The sequence below is a fragment of the Dromiciops gliroides genome, chromosome 4, assembly GCF_019393635.1.
Source record: "Dromiciops gliroides isolate mDroGli1 chromosome 4, mDroGli1.pri, whole genome shotgun sequence".
NCBI lineage: Eukaryota > Metazoa > Chordata > Mammalia > Microbiotheria > Microbiotheriidae > Dromiciops > Dromiciops gliroides.
This window is the reverse complement of record NC_057864.1, coordinates 485,902,907-485,924,526: the sequence shown is the minus strand read 5'-3', so window position 1 is coordinate 485,924,526 and position 21,620 is coordinate 485,902,907. Positions and strand designations below refer to the sequence as shown.

The 21,620-nt window shown below is 44.9% G+C and overlaps 1 protein-coding gene across 1 annotated transcript in view; it reads left to right on the top strand.

Annotated features, from left to right (window-relative positions):
* Window positions 1–20,543, top strand: part of LOC122756077 (G-protein coupled receptor 35-like) — a 37,615-nt gene extending 17,072 nt beyond the window's left edge. The window contains exon 2 of the mRNA XM_044005176.1: window positions 18,827–20,543. Within this exon, the coding sequence (XP_043861111.1) occupies window positions 18,839–19,765 (927 nt within the window). The 5' untranslated portion in view covers window positions 18,827–18,838 and the 3' untranslated portion in view covers window positions 19,766–20,543. The remainder of the gene's footprint in view (window positions 1–18,826) is intronic.
* Window positions 20,544–21,620: the final 1,077 nt, after the last annotated feature.

The window sequence follows — 21,620 nt, the reverse complement described above, 5'->3', positions numbered from 1 at the left end:
GCCTGGCAATGAAGGTTAAGTGACTTGCCCAGGGTCACACAGCTAGTAAGTGTCAAGTGTCTGAAGCCAGATTTGAACTCCTGAATCCAGGGCTAGTGCTTTATCCACTGCAGCACCTAGCTTCCCCTTCATTAGCTTTTAAAAGAGGTATTTACTCAGGGCAGCTGGGTGGCACAGTGGATAGAGCACCGGCCCTGGAGTCAGGAGGACCTGAGTTCAAATCCAGCCTCAGACACTTAACACTTACTAGCTGTGTGACCCTGGGCAAGTCGCTTAACCCCAATTGCCTCACCAAAAAAAAAAAAAAAAGGTATTTACTCAAAGAGCACAGCAAAAATAGGGGTTACAAAGTATTCTGTGACTTGTGAATTCTCCCACAACTATGCATAGAGTCCTTGCTTGGGAAAAGTGAGGGTGAACTTAGAAGACAATGGAAGTGAGGCACACATGTAAGAAACATGTGATCATACAGCCCTGGAAGAGCAGGGGCCTAGTGACTTTTCTTTCTCCAGAGAGTCCTTGCAAGGTTCAATGGGGGGCGAGGCACTGCTTTTGGTGAGTGACAAGTTGCCCTAGTACTGGATAGGCTGGTTCTGGGAAGGACACAGTGTTGGTGTCTCCTGACTGGGCAGCATAGTTGGGCTTGCTCCACGGAAGGTGTGCCATCTTGGTTGGATGAATCCCTGTCTGGTAAATTGTTTGGCTGCCAGGCTTCTCACAGGACATGGCACTTGTGTTTGAGGGCTCCATCGGCCCACCTTTCCAGTTGATCCTCCAGTTCTTCACAATGCCCAGCTTCTGTTTAGCTGGATACCGCAGTGCTCTGCTCAACTGTGTGGTTAATGTGCTTTTCAAGGGCAGCAGCTGGGTTGTCATTGAATCATTTGGACTCTCTGTGACCCCATTTGGGGTTTTCTGGATAAAGAGACCAGAGTGGTTTATTATTTCGTTTTCCAACTCATTTTACACTTTTCAACATTTGTTTTTATAAGATTTTGAGTTCCAAATTTTTTCCCTCTCTCCCTTTTTTCCCCCTTCCCCAAGACAGAAAACAATCTGATATAGGTTATATATGTACAATCACATTAAACATATTTCTAACTAATTTTACAGTTGAGGAAACTTAACTCAGTCTTATGACTTGCCCAGCATCACAGAGCTACTAAGTGTCTGAGACTAGATTAGAATTGAAGACCTCCTAACTCCAAGTCTAGTGCTCTATCCATTGTACCACCTCTCAGAGCTATTCAGCTCAGGTCAGATCTTTTTAAAGGTGTGGACTGTTTCCTTTATCCATTTCAACCTCTCTGTCTTTTGTCTCTTCCAATCTTTCGTTTTAATGGGGCCCAGATAGGCGCCTCCTTACAGATTTTATCTAACACAATTTTTAGAGGTGAGAAATGAGGCACAATGTCCATTACTGATATCTGGTTACTGCTGTTAGAGTGCATGGAGTGATGTGGCCCCTCATTGAAAAGAAGGCTGAGAGAAAACCCAGTCCTCAGCTGTAATGAGGTCCTGGGATTATGGGAGAGGGAGGGTATACGGTTCAAGGGAAGTCCAGGAACTTTTGAGTTCTATGGAGAGGAGCACAGAGTGTGATTGCACATAAGAAAACTGATTGTAAACAAAAGGTACTACTACCTTGACCTGAATCCAATCATGAGCTTTTGGAGTCACTGCCCCACTTAAGAAGTGATCTGCCGGGACAGAATCTTCCTGTTTCTCTAACTCTGCTTGCACTCCTGGGCCCTGGCAAATTGATCCACTGTCTTTCTCTCCTGCTTCATAGTTGCCCTAGTGAAATGACTCTGCTCTCTTTTGGAGGTTCCTGCTCTCTTTCTTTCTTTCTTTTTTTGGTGGGGCAATGAGGGTTAAGTGACTTGCCCAGGGTCATACAGCCAGTAAGTGTCAAGTGTCTGAGGCTGGATTTGAACTCAGGTCCTCCTGAATCCAGGGCTGGTGCTTTATCCACTGTGCCACCTAGCTGCCTCTCCTGCTCTCTTTCAATCTTTGTCTCTATCTCTGTCCTCTCTCCTCTCTGTCTCTCTTTGTCTCTCTGTCTCTGTCTCTGTCTGTATGTCTGTCTGTCTCTCATCTGTGTTTTAATTCTGGATCTTATTTCTAGAGAAAAATAACTGGCTTTTTATTGCAACTTGAACACATTTGCTGCAGAACAGCGGACCGCAAAGGGGAGGGGGAGGAAAAAATGGAGCCATGAGAACACGGGGTATGAACTTAGCCATGGGCTTCTGCAGAAGCTCTCTTTGGAGCTGACCAGAAGCACAAAAAGCTTCCGTGGTCCTGTTTCATCTTGAAAAGGTGTTGATCTTTTGTTTTTCCATCGCCTTTGTGTGCAACTGTGTCCCTTTCTCATCCCCTCCCAGAGAGGCAAAGAATAAAAAAGGCAGTAACAAAGAAACACAGCATCCGAGCAGGATGGTGATAGCAAACACTCCCCCATCACTCCCGGGATCTCTCCCGCAGGCTCAGCCCAGCTCCTCAGAATGGCCATTTTAAGGTTTGGGGAGTGCTTTTGGGGTGGTTGTTCTGTGCATCTACATTTGTTGTAACCCTTGTGCATATCTAGTTCTCTGGGCTGGGATCCAGTTTCCCAGACTGTTCTGCATGCATCACGTGTAGCATTTCTTTCAGCATAGACTTCTCATCCATGGGCATCTACTTGGTTCCCAGTGCTTTGTACCACAAAAGGGCCGCCACAAATATGTGGCTGTCTACAGGGAACCTCTTTTTGTGCCCGGAGCTCCTTAGAGATCTATACCTAGCAGTGGGGTCTCTGTGTCAAAGGGGATGGATGTTTTCATCTCTGTCTTAGCATTATTCCAAATTGTTTTGCAGGAGTGGACTAACAGCTCCCCCAGCAGTGCATGAAGGTGACTATCTTTCCATAACCCCCTACCACGGAATATTCTCATCTTTGGCAATCTTTGCCAGTTTGCTAGGTGTGAGGAAAAACCTCAGAGTTGTTTTATTTGTTGTTCAGTTATGCTGGAGTTTTCTTGGCAAAGATACTGGAGTGATTTGCCATTTCCTTCTCCAGTTCACTTTACAGATGAGGAAACTGAGGCAAACAAGGTTAAGTGACTTGCCCAGGGTCATATAACTAGTAAGTGTCTGAGGTTGGATTTGAACTCAGGTCTTCCTGACTCCAGACTAAGCACTCTGTCTACTGTGCCACTTGGCTGCCCTAAACTAAAGTTATTTGTTCAGTTGTGTCTAACTCATGAGATACATAGGCTGTAGTGGGAAGTATGTGACCAGGGTCCAGTATGGGGCCTCACATTTAGACACACTAATGGTTTTACTTTTGAAAATATTCTTGTATTAAAATGCTGGTTATTAAACAAACTAACCCTCCAGCATGACAGCTCTCAGATTAGATCAGAGCCAAAATAGAATAGGCTGTCTGGCATGACAGACCCAACACTGGACTTGGAGCCCGAGGGTCTGCGTTCAAATCCCCTTCTCTTGCTTGCCAGCCCTGGGTGTCTCTCTGGGTCCCAGTTTCCTCAGGGGCAGATGGCAGCATGATCTCTCAGGTCCTTTCCTAGTCTGCGTCTGTGCTTTTACGATCCTGACCCGGCCCAGTTCTGCGGAGTCATACTTCCTCTGCTACTTATCAATCTTCCAATCTCTTCTTTTGACCCTCTGCCCCCACTACTTTGGTCATTTTCCTTTTCTGTAGTATTTAACAATCTGATAAGGGTGAGGAAGAACCACAGCCAGAATAAGCTTTATCTTATCTTAGAAGCTAAAGAGGGTGGGGTCTGGTTAGTTCTTGAGTGAGAAAAAAATCACTTAGTGACTTGTCATACAAGATCCCCAGGCTGCTAAGTGCTCTCAGAGCCACTCTCCAGTGCCTCTAAGTCTAAATTCCATCATTTTCCAACTGTCACCCACAATCAGATCCCTGCATTTTTTTTTTACTTAATAGTATTTTATTTTCCCTCCAATTACACATAAAGATAGTTTTCAACATTCACTTTTTGGTAAGATTTTGAATTCCAAATTTTTCTCTCTCCCCCTTCCTAAAGCCAGCAAGCAATCTGATAGAAGTTATACAGTACAATCATATTGAACATATTTCCACATTAGTCATGTTGTGAGAGAAGAATCAGAGCAAAAGGAAAAACACCACAAGAAAGAAAAAACGACAAAAAAGTGAAAATGGTCTGTTTTGATGCATTCAGATTCCATAGTTCTTTTCCTGGATATGGAGGTGTGTTTTGGGTGTTCTCGTCATAAGGTGAATCTGGGGACAAATTTGGTCTTTTCTGTGCATGTCTCTTTCTGGTTCCCAAGGCTAGTTTCAAAACATATTCATTTTTCATTTATTTCTGGTCTAAGCTTCTATAGTCTTGTCAATTCCTTTATTGTTAGAGTTTTCAGGTCTCCTTGACCTAGCTCCCTTTGTTCTTGTTATGGGTACTGATTTATGTGGGTACGAGAACCTAGCATCCTGACTTATAAGTTATCCATTAACTGGGGTCTGACTCCCTTTTAGAGCTAATATCTGAATTAAAACTTGGGTCTTAGGTTTTTGTGTTAACCCTTTTTTCACCTCCTACATCACAATATTCTCTTGGTTCTGCTCATTTCACTCAGCATCAGTTCATGTAAGTCTTTCCAGGTTTTTCTGAAATCTGAAATGTTATCCCTCCTTCCCTCCTCTCCCCCCTCCTGAGGCAGTAAGCAATTAGATATGCTCATCATTTCTTACAACACAATAGAATTCCATCCCATTCATATACCATAACTTGTTCAGCCATTCCCCAATGGATGGGCATCCCCTCAATTTCCCAATTCTTTGCCACCACAAAGAAAGCAGCTACAAATATTTTTGTACATGTGGATCCTTTTCCCTTTTTTGTGATCTCTTTGGGATATAGAGCTAGTAGTGCTATTATTGGGTCAAAGGGTATGAACAGCTTTATAGTCCTTTGTGACTCCCACATTTTACAGATGATGATACTGGGGCCCAGTGAGGTGAGTGACTTATCCAAGGCTATGCCCCTGGGCACAGCAGAGCTAGAGATCAGCCTCAGGTGCTCTGACCCCAGACTGAATGTTGTCCCCTTCCTGGCTCCTTCTGTTCTGGCTTTCATCTTTGGATATTTCGGAGCATTCCCAGAAGCCCAGACTTCCGTGCAAAGCAGCCTGCAAACAGAGAATTTCTAAATGCAGAAAATCACCCGGAAAATGAATTAGCTTCTCATCGCTCTCAGTGCAGAATGGGGGCCCTCCACAAAGACACCCGGGACAAAGACTTGTGAGGCTTTCTGGGCTCCCGAGGGGGTGAGACTGACCTTTCTAGCTCAGCTTCTGTGGAACAACAGGTTCAGTCTAAATTTGGGGATTGTCTCTCTAGCCTCAGAGAGCAGCCCCAGCTGCTGGCCTTCTGTCACCCCCCTGCCCTCCACCAGCTATGACAGTAATGGGCCTTTATGCGGTGCCTGATGATTTCCAGAGTGATGCGGGAAGGAATTTGGGTCAAATTAATAGTGAGTCATCCCAAAAGAATTACAAGACTCAGTGACTCAGTTTCCCAAGTTTTATTGCAATACTGTGGGTGACCACAGGGAGAGAACCAGAATAGTGGAAAGGTATCTCTCAAATAAGGAAAGGAAAGACAGTTATATTTATAGTATGGATAAATTGATTATCAGTCTCATTATAATAATCTCCGCCTTGGGGAGGTACAAGGGAGGGCTTGTCCTCATTATAATATTCTCCACCTAGGGGTGTTATAGGGGAGGGGTTATCCTAATTTGGAATTCCTGGGGTCCCAAGCCAACCCCGGAGGCTGGGACCTTTTTCAGTGGAGGTGTGTTTTGGGGGTTTACACGTCATAAGGTGAATCAGGGGACAAATTTAGCCTTTTCTGTGCATGTCTCTTTCTGTTTCCCATGGCTAGTTTCAAAACATAATCATTTTTCTTTTATTTCTGGTCTAAATTTCTATAGGTTGTCATTTAGTCTAAAGTCATCATGGCCTCTCTTCCTCTGTTCCCGTTATGGGCACTGATTTCTGCGGGTGAGAGAACCTAGCATAAGTTATCCATTAACTGGGGTCTGACTCCCTTTTGGAGCTAATATCTGAATTAAAGCTTGGGTCTTAGGTTTTTCTATTAACCCCTTTTTGCCTCCTACATCAAGAGCACCTAGCACCACAGGAGCCCAGACTGAGAGCTGAGAGGGTCCAACCCCTTCACTTTACAGAGGGGCAAACTAAGGCTGAGAGAGCTCATGGGAGCACAGCACCTTAGATCTAGATGTGGGAGGAGCCTCAGAAGCCAAGTTCTATTCCTTTGCTTTGGCTCAAGGCCAACTTTCTCCAAAAAGAAACAAGGGATAGTGACAGAAGGCTGACTCTGCAGTCAGAAAGACCTGGGTTCCAGTCTTACCTCAGAGACTTACCAGCTGTGTGACCCTGGCCAAATGGCTTAATCTCTGTTCTTGAGTTTCTTCAGATGACTTTATGGCCTCTCAGCTCCCTTTCAGCTCTAAAGCTAAGTCTTTGTTTATATATAATTTAAGGGGAGGGGAAGGGAGGGATAGGAAGTGGAGAGAGAGCATTCCAGGCGGGGCAAAGGTGTGGAGGCCGGAGACAGATTGGGGTGTGTGTGTGTGTGTGTGTGTGTGTGTGTGTGTGTGTGTGTGTGTGTGTGTGTGTGTGTGTGTGTGTGTGTAATAGCGAGTGGCTGGTTTGGCTGTGTTGTAGTGTGGTCATATGTCTGATGGGGCTGGAAAGACGGGCTAGAGCTGGGTGACAAAGGACTCCAAGTGTCAAATAGAGGAGCCTGTGTTTGAACCTGTGGGCAGTAGGGAGCAACTCTAGGGTATTGAGCTGGGGAGTGACAAGGTCAGACCTGTACTTTAGGATCTTCCTTGGGCAGCTGTGTCAGGACAGGCTTGAGGGCAATTAGGAGACCGTTGTAATAGGGAAGGCAAGAGGTGTTGGACTCCTGAACTTGGCTTTTGTCTCTATAGGGTAGAGAAGGGGATGAGCAAGCTGGTTACCCTCTGTGAGCCTCAGTTTCCTTGTCTGTAAAGTGAGGAGGTAGGACTCTTAAGGTCCTTTCCAGATCTAAATACGGTCCTATGATTCACCAGTGCTGTTGGGTGGGCCCTGCCCACTCCTGACCCCACCCCCAACTCCCTATCATCTTCTACTATCCCCACCAGACAGACTTTGTGGTCAGACCTTTAAGAGGTTGTGTAGAGGGAAGGAGGAAGAGACTTGGGGCTGACCAGCTGGGCAGCTGCATGGCTAATGAAAGCGATTCATTTTTCAGGGCTAAATTGCTTGGCTGGAATGGTGAACATCATCAGGGGATGGGGGGAGGGCATCTGCAGAAGAGGAGGCTGCTGAAATCTGCAGACTGTGGTTGCGGAGAGCTGTCCCTTCTGGGAACTTAACCCAGCCTCACGACCACAAGATTATCTCAGATCAGAAGTCAGTGTTTCATCCCCTGTAAGGAAGTACAAGAAGGAGCTATGGAAAGTGGAAGAGGAAGTGGGAAGAAAGTCCTCCAGCTCCCCCCAGCACTGGCCCCCTCCCCAGAGGTACTGAGGAATGCAGGAGCCTGGAATGCCAGTGCTTCCTGGGCTCAAGCTTTAACTCTGAGTGTTCCAAAGGCCTCTTTCAGACCCCAGAGAGCCCATAAATGCAGGGGAAGATAGGAGTCATGTTAAGGGCAGGCTGCTTCTCTCTCTGCCCTGCCTCCAAACACATGCCTGGGTCCAGTTGGGTAGGTCCTAATGCTCATTAAAATGCCATTAGGCGGGGCAGCTAGGTGGCGCAGTGGATAGAGCACTGGCCCTGGATTCCGGAGGACCTGAGTTCAAATCCAGCCTCAGACACTTGACACTTACTAGCTGTGTGACCCTGGGCAAGTCACTTAACCCTCACTGCCCCCCCCCCAAAACAACATAACACAACAAAACAAAATGCCATTAGGCAAATCCAACGTTTGTTGTCGTTTTAACTCTTTGGCCCTTAGCCTCTTCATCAGTAAAAGAGAGGCTGGCCTTTGAGGTGGTGTCTATCAGGAGCAGGGATTTAGGACTAGAAGGGACATCTGGGGTCATTGAGGCCGATTGCGTACTCCCAGATCAGGAAACAGGGTGGTTAAATAACTTGCCCAGCATGAATTTACGAGTAGTAAAAGTCTGGGGTGAGATTTGCACTCAGGTCTTCCTTGCTCTCTGCTTAATGCCCTACCCGCTATGCATGCTGCCTGGCTTTTTTGAGCCAAACAACCTTCACAAAAATGTGACAGGAATATATAGCAAAAGAATACTCCTATCAAACTTCTAAAAATAAAACCAATTTTTGCAGCAGAGGTGGTGGGGAGGAGAACAGGGAATACCCGTCCTTGGACCCATTGAGATCTCTACCCACAGTACTGAGATGGACAGAGAGTGCTTTAATTATTATGGGTTACTAAGTGATATATTCAATTGTTTCTTTGCTGTCTAAATTTTGGCACCTTGGGACAAAGCCCTGATTGCCTTGGCCTAGTTACAGCTCATTCTAAGGACTCTTTCAGCTCTTAATCTTACGATCTATGAATTTCCAGTTAAGAGTTATAGTTCATTGCCTGAAATACAGCCAATTCAAACTTGAAGAGAAGCTCACAAGTATCAAAGAAAAAAAAAACATTTCATACTGAATCCTCTGGACAAGTCTGCCTGAAATAATTCTTTAATTTCTGAATCATTATGCCAAATCCAAACACTGTTCTGCTTCAGACAGAAATGTCCAAACTGGCCATCTCCTCATTTCTCTCAGACATGTCTCTCTAACACAAGACCGTTTTGAAATAACATTTATAGGCATCTTGAATGAAGAAAATTTCATGTCACAATGAAACAATAACACAGCCCAGAGTTACATTTTGCTTCGTGAAGTAGTCTCTTAATCTTTGGGGCCCAGCTGTGTGACCCTGGCCAAGTGGCCAGGTTGGGAGACTGGAAGAGGCCACATCTTAGCTTCCTCCAAATGATTCTGAAGAATCATTTTCCTAAAACCACTCAATCCCTCTAGGACCAAGGGTCTCCTCTCCCTTCCTTGCCCAAGAGGACTTTTCCTTTTCTTAGGTGGATCATAGTTCTGCTCCCTTCAGGATATGAGGAAGGAGGTTACTACTCTTACTTGCCCTTGAAAGGCTACCACCCCAGTTATATCAAGGGAGGAATCCTTCCTGGAATGATTTAGGAGAGGGGAGTGAGACATTGTTTTAGAATTGATAGAAAAAAAAATCTGGCAAGGTTCCCCTGAAGGGAGAAGTAGGAGAAGTGGGCAGAAGTTGTGGTGAGGCAGCTGTAGGCTGGATGCCAGGAGAATCTTCTTGACAATGGGAACTGTCCTCAAATGCAGTAGATGCCCTCCACCTAACATGATGCCCAGCACCACAGAATGGAGCCTAGCCTCTCCCACAGTCTATGGGAAATCTGTCTATCCAGCACATCCATCTATTGGCCTGTGGGTTGCACATAATTGTGGGAAGAGTCCTAGGAATAAAAGCTTAGCTTCCAGCCTTCTAACAAATGCTTTGGGAAGTTTTTCTCCACCACTACCATTCTTTGGGCCTGGGTCCAAGCTGGGGGCCATGGGCATTGCTTAGGACATGCTTCTGCTAAAGAGGGCTTGACAGCTCCTTTTGTGGTAGCAAAGAATTGGAAACTGGGGTGGGGGATGCCCATTCATGGGGTAATGGCTGAACAAGTTGTGGCATATGATTAGGATGGAACACTGTTGTGCTATAGGAAATGATGAGGGGCATGGTTTCAGAAAAACCTGGGAAGACTTGTATGAACTGATGTAAAGTGAAGTGGGTAGAACCAGGAAAATATACACAGTAACAGCAAAATGATAATGGTAATAACCTCCAGATGTGAAAGTATTAGCTACTCTGATCAAAGCAATGATTCACCAAAATTCCAAAGGAACCATGATAAATAAATGCTCTCCACCTCTAGGGAGAGAACTGATAGACTAAGGATGCAGATTGATGCATTTTTTTCCTTTATTCCCCCCCCCCCAATGGGGTTAATGTGGAAATGTTTTGCATGACTTCATCTGTATAATGCGTATGGTATTTCTTGCTTTCTCTATGAGTAGAGGAGGGGTAGAGTGAGGGAGAAAATTTGGAACTGGAAAGAAAACTTCTAAATGAAAAAAAGAGGGCTTAGGATGCCATCTTCTTCTCCCCTTTGCAATTGTCTCCTTGCACAGGGCCTACCACACAGTAAGAATTTACTAAGTATTTATGGTTGATGAAAAATACAATAATTTTGGCAAGATAATCAGATAGCAACAAGGGAGTCTGTCTCCTGGCTTGGTTGGGAGACTGGAAGAGGTCACATCTTAGCTTCCTCCAAATGAAAAGATTCCCCCAAAGCATCTGTTTGATGAGTGAATGAGTGTCAGTTGTCAGGAGTGGGTAGGACTCAGGAGTCTGTGTTGTCAGTTTTCTAGTTGTTCTGTGTGGCCTGCTCAAGATTCCAGGCTGGTTACCCAGAACACTGGGCTGCTTACTAAGGATGTCCTGAAATCCTCACAGAAGGTTCTAGGATGGCTCCTAACTCTCAGACCCAGGGAAGTGAATTGAAATGCAGGTTGTGGAAGATGCCAGGGGTCAAAGGAGAAAGCCAGTCTTTACTCCAATCCAGGCAAAAAGCAACTAATGTACATGGAGATCATAGTGGACCCAGAACTTGGAATGTCAACAACAGAGACCTGACAGGAAAGGGGGATTCAGAGGGATTTAGGATTTCCATCACAGACCGGAATTTAATTTCTCATTTTCCTAATGGTTTTACATTCAGAATGTTCCCAAAGGGAAGCACTGCATCTGGGGTTATGGAATGAAAGAGCTCAGAGTCTCGCCACTAATGGAACTTAATTGGTCCCATCTAGATAGAAAATGAGTTCCCTCATTTTTTATTGTTCCTTTAGATTTTTTTTTTGCCTTTAGCTTTAATGGAGCAGCAGTAACATCATCATATGAGTTAAAAAGGAAAAAAAAACAGCACATCTTCCTTCCCTCCTTGTCTATATCTTTCCATGCCCACCTGGAAAGGGAAGAGAGTTGCCCTAAAGCAAAGCTGCTTCGGGGGGTCCATGGACTTGGTCAGCCACCTAGAAAGTGTCTGGGCTGATGCTGAGTGAAGTGAGCAGAACCAGGAGAACATTGTACACAGTAACAGCAACATTGTGTGACAATCATCTGTGATAGACTTAGCTCTTCTGGGCAATATAATAATCCAAGACAATGCCAAAGGATTCATGGTGGAAAATGCTCTCCACATTCAGAAAAAAAAAGAACTGTGGATTCTGAATGCAAATTGAACCATATTATTTCTACTTTTTTTTCTTTTTTGAGGTTTTTCCTTTTTGTTCTGATTCTTCTTTCACAACATGACTAATGCAGAAATAGATTGAATGTGATTGTACATATACAACTTATCAGATTGCTTTCTGTCTTGGGGAAAGGGAAGGGAAGGGAGGGAGGGAGAAACATTTGGAGCTCAAAATGTTATAAAAACAAATGTTGAAAACTATCTTTATATGTAAGTGGAAAAAATAAAATACTATTAATATTGTAAAAAGGAAAGAAAAGTGTCCAGGTAGGCTCTGCTAGGAAAGAAATGAGTTACGATAGGTTTGGGGTTTGAGAAGAGGGTACGCATAGTCCTGATCCTTTTCACCCAATGCCAGCACCCACCCACTCCGTTGGACTTAGGGAAGGTTTAATCTTATTGAGTCCAAACAAGAGGAGGATTCCAGCTGCTTCTAGTTTGCCTTGTTGATCCCTCTGAGCCTCTAGCAGCCTTCTGAACATCCCTGGGCATCCATCCAGTATTAGTGGCATGAACATGGGGCAAGTAGGAATCTGGCCAAGATCCCTTTCCAAGTCAGCCCTGGCACCAAACTTCCAATTCAGGGTTCCTAACCTAGGACAGTTGAAGTTTTTCCCAATGCTTTTTTCTTATTAGAACCCATCCAGAGAAAGTGGAGCCCCAGGGCCCTTCAGAGAAGACTTGGTCTGGACTTGGGGTACCCATCCCTGTCTGATCATTTTTTCCTTGAGCCCACTTTGTTGGACTTTAATCATATCATGGCCACTAGTTTTGAACTTGACTAGGTGGCATGGGTGGTAAACCACCGGGCTAGGATTTGAACCTGCATCCCCTTACTCCAAATAGAACAATCTGCTTAATCAATGCTTGTTCACTGACTGACAACCACACAACCCTGAAAAGCTCACTATCTTCCCTATCTGGTATCTCTGGACAGCCAAGGACATCTGGCCTGAGAATTTTCAGTCAATTAATCAACATACATTTTTTTTAATGTATGAGGTATTTTATTTTTTCCATTACATGTAAAGATAGTTCTCAACTTTTGTTTATACATGCTTTACAATTTCAGATTTTTCTCCCTCCCACCCCTCCCTCCCCCCTCCCCTAGACAGCAGGTAATCTGATATAGGTTATATCTATATATCTCTATACATATACATATAGATATAGATATATATACACACACACACATATATATATACACATAATAACATTAATCCTATTTCTGCATTAATCCTGTTACAAGAGAAAGAATCAGAGCAGTGATGCAAAACCTCAAAATAGAAAGAAAAAAAAAACAACAGCACCCAAAACAAAAGAAATAATATGGTTCAATCAGCATCTATACTCCACAGTTCTTTCTTTCTTTTTTTTTCTTGGATTTGGAGATCCTCTTCTATCATGAGTTCCCTGGAACTCTTCTGTACCATTGCATTGGTGAGAAGAATATAGTCCATCACAGTAGGTCAACACTCAATGTAATCAACATACATTTATTGAGCATTTACTATGTACCAGATACTGTGTGACATACTGGGAATATGGAGACAAAAGTGGGACAGTTCCTGCCCTCAGGGAGTTTATATTCTAATGGGAAGACAACATCCCCATAAATCTCTTCCTGGGACCTACCAAACTGGGATGTGGGGGGTGGGGAAGAGCAAGGGACCAGTTAGCTCAGTGTAGGGTACTTTCTGGAAGATTTGGTGACTCATTGGATCTGTGGGATAAGGGAGTTAAGAGGGAAGGATGATGCAGATGGTGAATCTTTGTAATAGGAGGATGGTGGTACCCTGGACAGCAGTGACTGGGGATTTAGGAAGAGGGCTCGGGTTTCAGGGGAAAGGTCATGGATTCTGCTTTGGACTTGTTGCCTTTTAAGTGTTTTCTGGAGGTTCAGTTAAGAATAGCTAATAAGAACTCAATAGGAAATTGATGACAAAAGCTGGAGAAATGAAATGAGTCAAATTGAGCAAGTCAGGAAAGCTGAACGTGTTTGAGCGGGAGGTGCCCCCAGGGAAAGGGAGTGGTGGCTAGTGGGGGGTGGAGCAGGGGCAGGAGCAGAGGGAAGGCGGGCCAGGGAGAAGGCAGAGAGCACACAACAGAAACAGCTGTGAGTGCTGGAAGGCGTCCAGTCTGAAACTGAAGGAGAAGCTGAGACTAAGAGGCTGATCCACGCAGCCAGACTGGGAGAAACATCAGGGGACCGGTCACAGGTGAGATCCTCCTGACCCGAACTCCTTCTCCTTGAGCCAGAGCTCAGGGGCCAGTCCAGCTGGCACTACCCACACAGACCCGCAGGTAACCAGGCCACCAGCCCAGTGGCCTCCCTTGCTCTCACCAGAGAAGGGCTCAGCTTTCTCTCAAGATGGGGCTTGTACTTCAGGAAGGAATGAATCTGGAGAGGAAAGGCCCTAAGTTTCTTTGGAAGAGTTTCAAAGACCAGAGAGGAATTATAGGGGATCAGATTAGAGGAAGTGGTGCTGAGTTCAGGGCTCAGGGAAAGAAGGTCTCAATGGATATTTTTAATGGCCTGAACCTGTGTGGTTTCTGTGTCATAGGGACTCCCTGTGGGGAATCCCCCCCTGCCAATGGACAAGTCTTTTCTGAGTACTAGTCTTAGAACTGGGAAGTTATGTGACTTGCCAGGGTCACACAATCATTATGGTTAGAGGCACCAATCTTCCTCTTACTACTATATTATTCTTTAAAGGTGCCAAGTCACAATAACAAATATGGAATGAGGGTAGATAGGACTAGTTTTCAGGCAACCTGGGTTTAAATCCTTGCTCTGACACTTAATGACTGTGTGACCCTAGACAAGTCACTAAGTCTAAGCCTCAGCTTCTTCCTCTGTAAAAGGAGGAGTTTGGCTTAGGTTACCCTAAGATCCCTTCCAGCATAAAAGCTATAACTGAAGATGGGAACCTCAAAGAAATTCACATCCCAGGAGATGCTGGAGGGATCTCCTGGGTTCTGGAATCCTTAGATTAGGAGGGGGAGGTGGGGAAGCAACCTGTGCTGTGCCCAGAGCCCTGAGAAGTCCTCATAAACATGGGGTTCACACTCACATACCGCCTCTATTTGGAGGGTCTTTTGTCCTCTCTGGGGACCCCAAACTGCCCTGATCTTGCTTCCCACCAGGGAAAGTAGCAGGTACTTACTTGAGGATAAGGAAGGACCCTGTTGAGGAGAGGGGAGGGCTGTCTGCCCTTCCCCCCTTCTCTGGCATAAGCTTCGATGGTGATGGTGAGGGGGCCATCTTGGTGGACCATATTTTCTGGAAACTGACCCAGTGATGTGTTCTGAGCTAGAATTGAAAGCCAAAGCTGAAGTATTCAAGGTCAAACCCTAGCCCTGCTCATGTGATTTTGCACAGGGCACTTCACTGGGACTTAATGTCCTCATATGTAAAAACAATAGTTATATAATAAACATTGTTAATATAATATAGTATAGACTGGAAATGAATAATCAAGGGACTGAAGCTAGTTGAATGACTGGACTCCAAGAGAAGTCATCAGTGGTTCAATATCAATTTGGCAGGCAGGAGGTCTATGGTGTAGTGCCTCAGGGCTCTTTGTTTGGACCAGAAGGTCTTAGAGGTCCCTCTCAGCTCAAGATCCATGCCTCTAGAATCCTTGTCCCACTTGGCAATATGGTAGATTGGAAAGGGTCCCAAGCAGCTATCAGTAGACCCAACTTCTCTTCCTGGCACCTACCAAACTGGGATGCTGAGGGGGAGAAGGGGACCAGTTAGGTCAGTGTAGGGTACCTTCTGGAAGAGAACCCAGTGGGTGCTTTGGAAGAGGACTTTGACTCTGGAGGCAGAGCACTCTTGCTCTGAGCTCCCTGCAAGGCAGCTGTCATCCTTCTCCACCTCTCAGGCAACAATCAAACAACAAAAGAAAACCTCTGCCTCCAGGCATGTTGGTGGATAGACGGCTGTACCTGAAGTCAGAAAGAGCTGAGTTTGAGACCCGAGTCAGATGTGTACTATCTGCATGACCTTGGTGAAGTCTCCTTACTCCCCTTACTTTCTTCATTTGTAATATGGGCATCATAACATCTACTTCATAGGACTGTTGTGAGGATCAAAAGCAATGTTATCTGTCAAGTGTTTTGTGGCTCCATAAATGCTCCAGAGAGGGAGAGGGACTGGCTCTGTGATTTGGTACAGGGAACTCCCAGAAGAGGAAACTCTCTCCACCAATGCAGGTTGGTACCTTCTCTGGAACTAATAGTTTTAGAAATGAAGTGACTTCTCCAGGGTCACACAGCCAGGATGTATCAGAAGTGAGATTTGAACCCAAGTCCTCCTAGCTCTGAGGCCATAAATCCTACCAGGGAAAGTATTGGGTACTTACTTGGGTATCAGGTATTTTAACATCCTGAGACCCACGGGAAGCAAGCATGAAAGCCAGGATTCACACTCAGGTTTCTTGCTAACACATCTAGGGCTCCTTTTTGATGCTTCCTATCAAAAGGAAAACTGTGCTTGGAAACTGGAAAGGACAATGAAAAGGAAGGGACTGCTAATCATTCAAAATAGTAACTGATTCCGTTGGTGCATCTTGTCCTCCTCACTAATATGGGACGCTCCTTGAGAACAAGGTTCCCATCACCTTCTTTGTCTCCCAGTGATAACCAAAGAAGGACAGGCGAAGAGTAAGTCTTCAGAATTTGTCAGCTACTCCCAGCCCAGCCCTGCTGGACACAACTGGAGGAAGCCCTCCAACCAGGCTGACTGCTGCCCCTCTAGACTTCTCATAGCCAATCTCCCTTTGTTTAAAATAAAATTTTATTGATATTTATTTTTTTTTGGTGGGGCAATGAGGGTTAAGCGACTTGTCCAAGGTCACATAGCTAGTTAAGTGTCAAGTGTCTGAGGCTGGATTTGAACTCAGATCCTCCTGAATCCAGGGCTGGTGCTTTATCCAGTGTGCCACTTAGCTGCCCCCGATATCTATTTTTATATCACCAAAATTCCTCCAATATCCTTTTCTTTTTCCCTTCACTGAAATCTGTTCCTGAGACCAAATAATTTTTTAAAAAGAGAGAAAGAAAAAAAGAGGAGAAAAAGGTCACTTAGCAATAGATTAATACATTTTAAAAATCTGATAAAACGTGTAGTGTTTCATCCCTGAGCTCCACCCCCATCTCTGCCAGGGGTGGGTGAGGTGTCTTGTCATATCTTTTTGGGGGGGTTGGTAGGGGAATGACAGTTGTAAACGTCCAACATTCATTTTTCATTGTTTTGTGGTTGTTCTTTCTGTTTCCATTGTTGTAGTCATTGCATCGATTGTTTTCTTGGCTCTACTCAAATCACTTGGCTTCAGTTCCTAAAGATCTTTGCACACGTCTCTGTATTTATCATACTTGACATTTCTTTGTTGTTACTGAACCTTTTTTTCAATCATGTCCGACTCTCCATGATCCCTTTTGGGGTTTTCCTGGCAAAGTTACTGGAGTAGTCTGTCATTTCCTTCCTAGCTCATTTTACAGATGAGGAAACTGAGACAGCAAAAGGGATTAAGTGACTTGCCCAGGGTCACACAGCTAGTAAGTGTCTGAGGCTGTATTTGAACTCGGGTTTTCCTGACTCTGGGCACAGTTCTCTATATACTGCACCACCTAGCTGCCTAAAGCACAGTAATATTCCATTACATTCAATTTGCTTAACTATTCTCCAAGTGATGGGCAGCTCCTTTGTTTCCAGTTCTTTGCTACCACAATGAATAATGTATATGGAATCTTTCTTTTTGTCAATGACCTCACTGATGTGTGGACATATACACATATGTGTATCTACATAATATCTATATGTATCTATACATATGTGTGTACATGTATATGCACACATGCTTTGTAATGGGTGGACTCTCTGGGTCAAAGGGCTTTGACCACTTCATTTGCATAATTCCAAATTCCTGTCCTATTGGCCCATTTGCTGGGTAGGGGTTGAGGTCTCAGGGTTGCTTTGATTTCCATTTCTCTTTTGTTTGTTTGTTTTGTTTTTGTTTTTGTGGGGTAATGGGGGTTAAGTGACTTGCCCTGGGTCACACAGCTAGTAAGTGTCAAGTGTCTGAGGTCAGATTTGAACTCAGATCCTCCTGAATCCAGGGCCTGTGCTTTATCCACTGCCCAACCCAGCTGCTCCCATTTCCATTTCTCTTACTGGCGATTTGGAGAATTCTTTTGTATGGTTGGGCATGATTTACTACTCTTGGGAGCTTTGTTCATATCCTTAAACCATCAATATTCTTCATTTTTTAAATTCTAAAATTAACAAACTAAGTAAAATAAGCATTTTTATATACAAAGTAGAACAGAAAAGGAAGGGATTGTATATAGATGGGAAAAACTCTCTAATTTCTGCCTCCTTTTCCTTTTAAGTCTGTAAGAAACTCAGTCTCCAATATTCAAACTCAAAATCAACATATAACTAGCCTGCTTGTCTAGGATTCTTTCTGGCTTAAAAAAAATCCTCCATGACCCTCTTTTCCTTGGGGGTGGGATGGGGGATGCTACTCCCCCCCCACCTCCCTCTCCAAAAGAGAACCTTTGTAACAAATATCATGAAGCAAGACAAATTCCCACATTTGCCATATCCCCAAAACTCTCCCTCAGCACCTTGAGCTTCTTACCTCTCGGTCTGGAGAAAAGGACTGTGTAGATGGGCTTCAATTTGTCCTGCTTGGCCCCAGGAGTGGGGACAAGGGGGAGGGAATTACAAAGAAGCTAGTTTAGGCTCAATCCCAGTAAAAATTCTCTTTTGAGTTAGAGCCATTGGGAAGGGGAAGGGGCTTCCTGGGAAGGTGGTGGGCCCCCTCACATCAGGGGTATTAGAGTTGGGATTCCTTTGGTCAGTGGGTTGGATGAGATGGCAGCCAAGGTCCCTTCCAACTCAAAATTCTGTAATTTTGTAGCTCCATGCTCTGTGTCAATATGCCAATATGCCAATATGCCAATATTCTCCATTCTGTCTTCCTTTTCCTCTTTTTTGGGAAGATGCTCATGACTCTCCTCACAAGACTCTCCTCAAAACTCCAGCTAAATGGGTCCTGTTGAGAATGCTCAAACCTAATATCCCATCTCCAAGTCTTTACCCAAACTCCCCCCCCCCAATGCTTTCCTTCCTCATGTCTTCCTCTTGCTTTCCCTCTGAGATTAGCTCCAATTTGCTCCCAGCATCAGTAAAGTGCTTGGCACACAGTAGCCCCTTAACAATTGGTCACTTGATTGGAAGTCAATTCAGTGGGAGTGAAGCAAATCCTGTAGGTATGGCCTTCTCCATGGCCAATGACCCAGATGAAGGAAGGGTGTGAAGAGGGGCTGGGCTGGGGGTGACAAAGCCTCAGGAACAAACGAGTTTGGGCAATAAAGGGCATAACCCTTTCTTCACAGAGTGTTGACTGAATTACTTTTCCCCACAGACACATCCTGGGATGAACGGCACCTGGAACGATACCTCAGAGAATGACGGTCAGCCCCAGGAGACGGCCATGACCGTGTACATCTGCACTTTGCTGGTCCTGGGCATTGTGTTCAATTCCCTGGCTCTATGGGTGTTCTGTTGCCGCATGAGAAAGAAGTGGACAGAGACGGTCATCTACATGACCAACCTGGCCATGGCCGACCTCTGCCTGCTCTGTGCCCTGCCTATCATGCTCTACTCACAAAGAGACAGCAAAGAAGACACTGTGCTGTGCAAGGTGTCCCAGAGCATATACCTGGTGAACAGGTACATGAGCATCAGCATCATCACCATGATTGCCGTGGACCGCTATGTGGCCCTCCAGTTCCCGATGCAGGCTAGGAGGCTGCGGTCCCCCACCTGCTCCGCCATCATCTGTGCTGTGCTCTGGGCTTTGGTCATCATCTCCATGGTCACCCGCCTGGCCTGGCAGACCCAAGATGGTGACTTCTGCTTTTCCAGCAAGAATTTCAAGTTTGTGAAGATGTCCATCTTCTCCCTGCTTGCCTTCTTCATCCCCCTCATCATCCTGACCTTCTGTTCAGTTCAGGTGATTGTGAGCCTGGTAAGGAAGAAGAAGACAGATGCCCACGAGAAGAAGGCCATTCATAAGGCCATCTGCATGATCAGTGCTAACCTGCTCGTCTTCCTGGCCTGCTTCCTGCCCATGCATGTGGCCTTGACTGTGCGGCTCTTCCTGAACAACAAGGATGCCAACACACACATCTGGCAGGATATCATCTCGATCACTTCGCGCTTGTCCAATGCCAACTGCTGCCTTGATGCCATCTGCTACTATTTTGTGGCCAAGGAATTCCAGGAGGCATCGGTCCAAACCATTTCCATTTTGTCCAGGTCGTACAAGCTCCAAGACTCAACACAGGCATCTATTGCTTAACCAGCATAGACATCAGAGCTGCTGCAGCTGCTTCTTGAACCTAGATCCCTGAGGTGGGCTGGGGAGAGGGGAGTGTCTGGTCTTAGAGGACTACATGTTCTGCCGTTACTACCTGCTTTACTGTCCAGCGTGTACCACCCCCCCCCCCGCCCCCACCAAAGTCCTGGGGCTGGGTTTCAGCATTCCCAGGTTCTAGTGCAAGGTCTTGCCATTCTATTTCCTCATCTAGAAAATGGGCAGAAGGCCTCACAGGACTGTTCTGGGAATGCAAGGAAATGATGGGTACAGAAAGATGCTTTGGAAAGGTAGCCTCGTGTGACTGTGGAAGGTCTCTCTTAGCCGTATAAGAGTCAAGCTGGACTATAACATTCCTCAAAGTAAGACGCTTCCCCTGCTCCTTGTTGCCTCCTGGGTAAAGTAAACCCTTTGCCTAACTTTCATATACAATGCATTCCAACCAGACTGGCCTTGCTGGTCCCAAGCCTGTCAGTCATCTCCCACCTCCATGCCTTTGCATTGGCTGTGTCTGCTGGAATCCCTGGCTCAGCAACAGGCATTTCCTGATGCCCTCATTGTGCGTGGACCCCTCCTCCAGTCACTTTGTATGTATTTGGTGTCTCACTTGTCCTTACTAGACTATGAATGTGGGATATGCCCCAAAAGAACCAGGAGAACCATCTGGTTTGGGTCTTGAATCCCCAGTGCCTAGCACAGTGCTCGGCATATAGTAGGTGGTTTTTTCTTTTCCTTTTCTTAGTGAGGCAATTGGGGTTAAGTGACTTGCCCAGGGTCACACAGCTAGTAAGTGTTAAGTGTCTGAGGCCGGATTTGAACTCAGGTACTCCTGACTCCAGGGCCAATGCTCTATCCACTGCGCCATCTAGCTGCCCCTCTTTTCCTTTTTTGGGGGTAAATTTTAAATTTTATTTTAGATTTAAATATGAAATGAGAAAAAATGTTGCCATGTACACAGCAGAAAATAGGAGAGGATTCAATATAAAACATTAAATTTCCATTTCAAACCTATGTAATAAATGCTATACACTGTGGTTTTCAAAGCTGCCCAGCTTGTTTTTTTTTCCTCTTCTGTTGGTTTTCTTTTGTTCTCTGCTGGATACTTTTAACTTTATTATTTTCTCCCCTCCTTCCCTTCTCACCCTAAAGAAGGCTACAAATAATTGTGGATGTGTGTGTGTGTATGTGTAGAGAGAGAGACATATAAATAAATATAGAGAGACATAACCATCTATACACATACACGTGTATAGACATACACTCATACACACATATGTAAGACCAGACTATGCTTCTTTCCACTCCCCATCTGTTTCTCTGAAGGGGAATAGCCTCCTCCTTCGTAAGTTCAAGTCTTTCCATGCCTTTCCAAGTCAACCAGCTCGTCATCAATTTTCCAACCCAATCCCATCCCATCTAAGACATTGTCCATGAAAGGTTTCCCCCCAATTTTCTGAATTCCTTCTATTCTTGGCTACATAGGTTTTATTTACATAAGAATTGAGTTTAAAATAATCAATATTCTCCATGTGGACACTTCAACACTGCTCTCACCTTATCATTTAGTTTGAGATTTGATACTACTGAAACTTTCCTTTGCATCTTTTGTTCCTGGTTTCTTTGAAGTTCCTGACCTTTGGTCCATCCACATGAACTTTGCTATTATTTTTTTCTAAGTCATTAAAATAAATTTTAGTAATTTAATTGGGTCCATAGATTAGTTAGGTACACAGTAGGTGATTAATAAATACTATATGGATTTTTTTGGGGTTTTGGGTTTTTTTTTTGGGGGGGGCCATGGGGGTTAAGGATTTTTTTGTTTGTTTGTTTTTGTGAGGCA